At 34.0% G+C, this 7,943-nt stretch overlaps 1 protein-coding gene across 1 annotated transcript; it reads right to left on the bottom strand.

Annotated features, from left to right (window-relative positions):
* Nucleotides 1–5,259: 5,259 nt before the first annotated feature.
* LOC149012377 (putative pectinesterase 10) lies at nucleotides 5,260–6,997 on the bottom strand. The gene is made up of 5 exons (XM_089157588.1): nucleotides 6,765–6,997; nucleotides 6,510–6,663; nucleotides 6,146–6,352; nucleotides 5,735–5,985; nucleotides 5,260–5,416 (listed from the first exon to the last, which is right to left on the bottom strand). Exons 1-5 carry the CDS (start codon nucleotides 6,995–6,997, stop codon nucleotides 5,260–5,262), a joined length of 1,002 nt encoding a protein of 333 aa, XP_089013714.1.
* Nucleotides 6,998–7,943: the final 946 nt, after the last annotated feature.

Below are 7,943 nucleotides of genomic sequence, written 5' to 3'. Positions count from 1 at the left end.
CATTGCCTAGGTGATTGTTTTAAGCCATACAAAGACCTTAATAACAAACAAACTTTAGTCTCACTCTCCTTAACAGCAAAGCCCTCAGGCTGAATCATATCTATTTGCTCATCCAACTTACCATTCAATAATGCAATTTTAACATCCAATTGTTTAAGTTCAAGATCAAACAAGTATTAGCAGCAAGGGCAAGAAGAACTCTAATAGAAGTGTGTTTCACAACAGATGAAAACACTTCATTATAATCTATTCCCTCAACCTGAGAATAACCCTTAGCCATTAGTCTAGCCTTATATCTAGGTTGTTCTACATCAGGAATACCAGCTTTATATTTATAAACCCATTTACATCCAATTAGCTTCTTTCCTTTGGGTTTATCAACAAGAGTCCAAGTGTGACTTTTCATCAAAGATTCCATTTCATCCTTCATGGCAGCAAACCAATGCTTGCTGTTCACACAATCAAGAGACTCTTTATAGGTTCTAGGCGTGACCCTCAAGTTGGTCAGCTACATTAAGAGCATAAGATCAGATTTGGGCAAGAATTAGACACTTCACATATATTAGCATATCTAGTAGGTCTTTTAATCTTTCTTTTAAACCTATCTCTAGCCAATAAATAATTTTTTAAAGAATCCTTATCTTCAAGCTCATCTTTAACTTCCAAAGAACCACCATCAACCCCTAGATCGTCATCTTCAACTATAGGATCAGATTCATCAAGTTCAGTTTTAGATTTATCACCTAACTCCACCTCAAATATTGTCTTATCTAGGTCATAGGAGTTAGAGATAATACTAGGGGAATCAGATTTAAAAAATTCAAGCTCATTGAACTTAACATCTCTACTAATTACAATCTTCTTTTCCTCTAAACACCAAAGCCTATATCTCTTAACACCTAAAGGATACCCTAGGAAGACACACTTCCTACCCCTAGGCTCAAACTTACCCTTATTTTGATGAACAAAACATACACAACCAAAAGGTTTTAGCACATTGTAATCAGCATGTACATTATTCCACCTAAAATCAGGTGTTTCAAAGTCAATTGAGGAACAAGGAGACTTATTAATGACAAAAACAAGTTGTACTAGCAGCTTGAGCCCAGAATTTCTTATTTAGGTCAGATTCAATCAATATGCACCTAACTCTATCCATGATTGTCCTATTCATCCTCTCAGCCACTCCATTCTGCTAAGGAGTCCTATGTCTAATTATTCCATATTCCTTAGAAAAAATTAGAAACTTTTCATTCACAAATTCAAGACCATTATTAGTCCTAAGTTTCTTGATTTTCTTCTCAGTTTGATTCTCAACTAAGACTTTCCACTCTTGAAATTTATTAAAGATAGCAGACTTATCTCTAAGAAGATACAGCCAAGTCTTTCTAGAGTAATCATCAATAATAGACAAGAAATATTGGGCACTTGAAATAGACAAAGGCACATTTGGACTTCCCGATAAATCAGAATGTATATATTCAAGGATTTGAGTGGTCTTATATGAAGAATGAGGGAATTTAGTTTTATGGAGCTTACCCATAGCACACACATCACAAAAAGTCAAAGGGCTGAACTTCTTAAGGCTTATTTGGCCACTTTTATACAAGTGTCCAAGACCCTTACTACTAATGTGGCACAATCTTTTATGCCAAAGCTCCATCTCACTAATAACCCTACTAGAGACTGATGCATCCCCTAAAACTACACTTCCATTTAAGAAGTATAAACCATTCTTCAAATCAGTAGTAAGTACTACACTAATACCTCTCATAACCCTCAGAGAACCATCCCTAGAGGTGTAATGAAAACCCCTAGCATCAAGCTGACTCAAGCACAACCGATTTCTCCTAAGTCCAGACACATGTCTTACATTTTCAAGATCTCTAATAGTCTCATCATTCATTTTAAGTCTAATAGATCCAATCCCCACAACATCACATGCATGATCATTTCCCATCAACACCTTACCACCTCTAATGGATTTAAAAGTGATAAACCACTCCCTTCTAGGAGTCATATGGAAAGTACAACTTGAATCTATAATCCAAGTATTAAGAACACTACAAGGGAATACTACAAGTGCATCACTTGTCACATCAGCTACATCTGTAGCTTCCATTCTCTTACTTCCATTTTCATTTTGCTTCTTTTGTAACCACTCTCTGCAAGACTTCCTAATATGTCATTCCTTCTTACAATAATAACAGATCCTCTTATTATTATTAAACTTTCCATTAAAATTCTGATTATTACTTACATTACCATTCTTTGCAACAAACTTCTTTTTCTTATTATTATTGAACTTTCTTTTAGTTTCATAAACACTTCTATTTTCAGAATTAGCAAACAAACCCTCACTCACATTCTTTCCCTTCTTCTTAGTTTTCAACTCTATATCCCTGATTTTCAAAGCTTCCATTACATCATCAAGGGTTATAGGCTTTCTACCATACTTAATAGCATTCTTAACACCAACATGAGAACTAGACAAAGAATTCAATAACAGAACAACAAGAGTATTATCAGTTAATTCCTCATCTAAATCGGTCAGATCACAAGACAATTTATAGAATTCCTCTACATTATCAGTAAGAGTCTTAGAAGCATCCATTTTAAAACTAAACAGTTGTTCTTTTAATAAAGTAATATTTGGAACAGATGCAGTCATATAAAGCTGTTCCAGTTTAAGCCAAACCTGAGCTGCAGTCTTTCAATCTCTTACCCTTCTCATAATTGTGTTACTTAAGTGCAAAATGATAGTACTATAGCAAAGATCTTGCATATCTTCTTTTTCTTTTTCAATCAAAGATGAAGTGACCTCTCTTTTCTTCTTTAGAAACTTTAGAAACTTTAGAGACCTTTCTATCTAATTTTAATGTCTTATGACATCTATTCTGAACAAGAATGGCATGCATTCTATTCTTCCACACCATAAAATCACTCTTACCACATCGAATTTCTCCAATTCATATCGGGTTGGAGCCATGACAAAAGAATAAAGAATATTCAGTTAGAATATATCTAACAAATCAAATCAGCAACATACTAGATATTATCTACTTAACCAATTTTAAAATTTAAACAAAAAATTTCTAAAATAAAACAGTATGATAATTCGAAGTAAATCAAAAAGTTAAGCAACATATTTCAAATGAACAACAGACTACAAGTGATCAATAATAATAACCAATAATAGTTAACAGTAGCAAGAACCAAAAAATACAAGTTACAAACTATATGCAATTTATAATCAGAAATATAAAACCTAATCAATTTCAGATTATAATCATAAACCAAACATCAATTTCATATATCTAATGTATTTAGCACAAAAGCCCCAAATCAATTTCAAGAAACTCTAACAGCCAAACCATCAAATGAGTCAGACACTAAAATTGAGTCTCAATTTCAAGCAATAAATAGGGGATTTCACATGCAAATAACTTCAAATAGATATATACACAAAATCCCTAAGTCAATTTGAATAAACCCTAAGTTAGGGTCGGTTAGAGTTAGGGTTTAGTGAACGAGTAGCAACCGAAAGTCAAGATGTTTGTAAATGAAGACAAAGACAACATATAGTAACTAGTTACCAATAGAAAAGTCTTTGATTAGAGTGAACAAGGTCATACAAGAAGTAACCAGTCAAGACAAGACCCGTAACACATGCTCTAATGCAAAAACTGTTAAGAAATAGCAACTAATTGCAGCGGAATGAAACAAGAAATAAAAAACAAACACAACACCAGCAATTTACTTGGTTCGGTCACAAGGACTTACATCCAAGGATGAGTAGTGAATTCATCAAGTCATGCTATAATCCAATAGCAAGAACATGTTACAGCCCTAAGCTTCTTGAGATAAGAACTCTATATATGGACCAAGAGAGAAACATCAAGTATAGAAATGACTACACACGAAACCAAGACTAAACCAGCCGGTCTCTTCATGTGCATGCCAAGAACACCAAAGCATCAACTATTAACCACCATGAGAGAACAATTCAAGAAGAAGAAGAAGAAGCACACGGCTAGGGCATAACCAGAACCAGCATACCACCCTCGCACGGGAGAGAAAACGAGAACCGAGAGAGAGGAGATGAGAGAAAATGAATCGTGTGATGCCCTAACCCCAAACATATGCTATATATAAAAATGACTGAAAGGACACGAATACCCTCTAAACAAGTAAATAAGACACCCCTGTCCTATTCTAATAGTAAAAGATAGAAAAGCCCCTTACATATACAACATTTAGTATTTTAATTTAAAAGCTAGAATAAATCCAATAAGTGTCCTAATTTAATTAAAATACTACATGTGGCAGAATAATGTAGCTTATTGGACATTCATTGGAAGATTCCCTATAGGAAAGGAACCAAATACGGTCACATTTGCTTATGGTTTTCTTTGTTTGTATGTGAAACAAAGTCCATAATTTGCATTTCTTAGGTGTAATTATTAGTTAAGAGATTCATCAAAAGAAAAGATTTGTTAAGAGATAACTGCAAGGTTTAGGGCCCTTATTTCAGTGAGCAAGCTAATGAAGCTTGGATGGGACTTTGCCTTTCACATGTGACCTAGGCTTTTCTTGGTATCAATTATCATTCTCAATAATGAGAAAATTTTATTATTTTAAATTGTTTGACATCTATTATCAATTTTGTTTTTATTTAAAATAATAGAATAGCCTCCAAAATTCACAATAAACTTTTTGTCTATTATGAATTATGGTGAGAATTTAATTCTCTTCATTTATGCAAATGCTAAGAATTTTATAGTTAAGATGAGGTAAAATAGTCAATACATATTCTTTTAAAAAACCCATACTTTTTTTTTTTACCTCTTTTCTCACTTGCTCCCTATCATTTTCTATCAATTTTTTATTTTGGCACACAAAACATAATTTTCATTTCATAATTTATTTTTGACAAAATGCACCAAACAATTTTTCATTCTTGACCAATAATGAATTATTGTATTTATTGTTTTAGATGGGCATAATAGAAAATGAGAATTGATAAAAAAAATTAAAAAAAAAAAAGCCTTAATGGTGATTCTGTGCACTCCAATGTTTTTGTATAGGGATAATTAGTCAACTAATCTTATTTTTCATCACTTCTTGTACACTAGATTATGCCCAGAGTTAGTTTGTTAGAAGTACCTTATTTTCCATGGAGCCATGAACATTTTTATTAATAGTTGAGGAGAAAAAGTAAACTAAATAATTGTCAAAGACAACAGAAAGTGAATAGCATCAAGAAATTGGTTGATTCTCCAACCATCCATCTTCGTCAATGTAAGAAATATCTGTAAATTTGCGTACATTGTTTAGTTTCTTCAACCATGGAACACGCTTGGATAAATCTGACCCTGATCCATTGCAATCAACCTCTGCATACTCAAGATTTTCCCTGAAACATACAATATCAAAACTACAATGAATAATTTTTTATATTTATTTATTTGTGTGGTTAGGATATTAAGCTAAGAGGGAAGGCTAAGAAAGGTGAAGATGGATAGCGAGAGGAGAAACGGTTTCAGTTTTAAAGGCAATAATGTGACAAGAAGAGTAGACCTTATAACCTCCTAGGGCTCATGCACTTCAATTGACTGATTGACAAGCCCCAATATTGACAAAAACTCCTTCCAAGGGTACAACTTTAGGACACAAATGTGAAGGTAAAGTGAATATAGTACCTAAAAATTGATGAATCAAAGAGAGATCTTACACATGGTCGGCATGATTCCAAGCATCCCATCCTAGTGGGACTATACCATCACAGAAATCGGTTTGGTACCAGATTACCCTTGAATAACCTCCATAAGCTCTACCAAGATAGGTAATTGCCTTTTCATTTCTAATTACTGATCCTCCTTTAAATACAAATCCATTCTTTTCCGCATCTGAATTCCGTCCTTGAGCTGTGATAAACCCTGCTTGGTTGCCTCCAGAGATAGGAATAACAGATATTTTGCATTCCTGCATGGAGTCAGTGCCAAGTTGTTATATACATAAGACTCTGTATGGTTATCTTCTAATTCCGACCTTAGGTTTAGTTTCTCATCAAACCAATTATTATAATTTATTTTACTTTGTCGGGTTATATATAAACTAAAAATGGTGATTTAGGGATGATTACCTCATATATGGATTGACCACTTCCCCATATGAAATCTATCGAGCCTTCAATGAGGCAGTTTTTGAAGTAATGACGACCAGTTGAATCCAGTAATGTATCTTGAAATCCATAGAAACTACATCCATAAAAAGACGTTTTATCGCCAGTTACCATTACTGTAACCGACTGCTCTGGATCCTTTTGTTGTCCTACATTTCGATAAGTATTCTGTTTCCAATTTCACAAGGAAAGAAAAAAAAGTCATAAAACCAATCCGCAAAAACCACATGAATCATGCAACTGTGCAATTCGTAATCAATCTGTGAAAACCACATGAACCGATCAAGCAGAATAGAAACTCGGAATTAAATTGAAGTTCCCTCACAATGAAGATTATATTTTTGGCCACAAAGTTTTCAGCTGCTGTGCTGAAAGTAGCACTGTGATCAGCGGCTGTGTGTGCATCCCATGAAATAATGGTATTTCCATTTCCTTCAAGAAATATGTAGGGCTTGTTGGCGGGGACGTTAACCTTCTCCCTGGAATGCATAGATTACAGATGAGAAAAAAGAATTTGCGAACAGCTTTATATATTTCAGTTAGGTAAGTTTATGAACACAAGTAGGAAAAAGAAATTTACCTATACGTGTCAGAACTGACAAGAATATGAACCCATTGATTATTATTTGAGGGGATGGAATCGATGGCAGCCTGAATAGTTGTATAATTTGCTTGGCCTGATGTACTGACACTGATGGTATATGCAGGTTCTGATGCATCTACACCCTTAGCAGCACTGCCTTGGGTTATCTTGTTGTGAAACAAAACGAAGATCAATATGCAAGTGAAGAGAAATGGCGGAGCTAAGCTCATTTTGGCTGAATTACAGGCAGAGAAAATGAAAAGCCTTGCTAGCTAGTTTCGTTGAAAGTTTGAAACTAAACTATCACTTCTTGATCAATTTGTTTAATCAGATTGGACAATGGAGGGATAACCAAGTATATAAACTACGAATATAGCAACAAGCATTTATGGAAATGAAAGTGAAAATTAACAGCACTAGTAAAATGGAAAGTATTTTTCACCCAAAAAAGGAAAAAGAAAGGTAATACTTATCAAAGAAAGAAAATGGAAAGTTTTTTTTTTTTTGGTAAACAAAGAAAATGGAAAGTAATAGTTAGCAACATTAATTAAATAGTACTTTTTTTTTTTTGGTAGGAAATTAAATAGTACAGGTCCTCCACCCACATGGATATATTTGATGGTGGGACAGCGTCCACTGTAAATCAAAACGTACCTTTTTTGGACAGTTAATCTAAAATAGGATTACTATGCTTTACATATGCTTACTTTCATTTCCCAACATAGTGCTAGGCTGGTATATTGATTCATATGCTACTATTATACGGTTTCCTCATGCATATAATATTCTAAAATTATGTTTTGATGATTTCATGATCACTAATTGATATGGTTGAGATTGGGAATTATCATTATTATATATAAACTTGAACTGGAATTGCGAATTATGAATAATGTATAGTATTTTTAATTCCTTTTGTTGGAGGTTGTTGTTTGGTGTGATTATGAATTGGGGAATACTTGGCTTGGTACTCCTGGCTTGGGATATCAAGGGATGTGGTATAGGACACCGTCCTCTGATGCCCCCAACACTTTTTACTGTTGCTATCTTTCATGACTAGAAAGATTAGATAACATGGTTAGGCATCCCATCATATCATTACCTTATCGGCGAGAGTATTGATGCCAAGTGACCAGTGACAGCGGTATTTGGTTGGTGGGCGCCCAAAAGTGTAAG

The sequence above is a fragment of the Hakea prostrata genome, chromosome 6 (assembly GCF_041222555.1).
Source record: "Hakea prostrata isolate BN-2017 chromosome 6, UWA_Hpros_2, whole genome shotgun sequence".
Classification (NCBI taxonomy): Eukaryota; Viridiplantae; Streptophyta; class Magnoliopsida; order Proteales; family Proteaceae; genus Hakea; species Hakea prostrata.
Note: the sequence above shows the minus strand (reverse complement) of the source record. Positions and strands in the feature narration are given on the sequence as shown.

Bases quoted from the DNA above. Each gene is read 5' to 3' on its own strand.
- LOC149012377 (XM_089157588.1), bottom strand. From the start codon at position 6,997: ATGAGCTTAGCTCCGCCATTTCTCTTCACTTGCATATTGATCTTCGTT. The intron at 6,664-6,764 runs GTAAATTTCTTT...TATGCATTCCAG, and splicing joins GTCAGTTCTGACACGTATAG to GGAGAAGGTTAACGTCCCCG. The intron at 6,353-6,509 runs GTGAGGGAACTT...AATTGGAAACAG, and splicing joins CCAAAAATATAATCTTCATT to AATACTTATCGAAATGTAGG.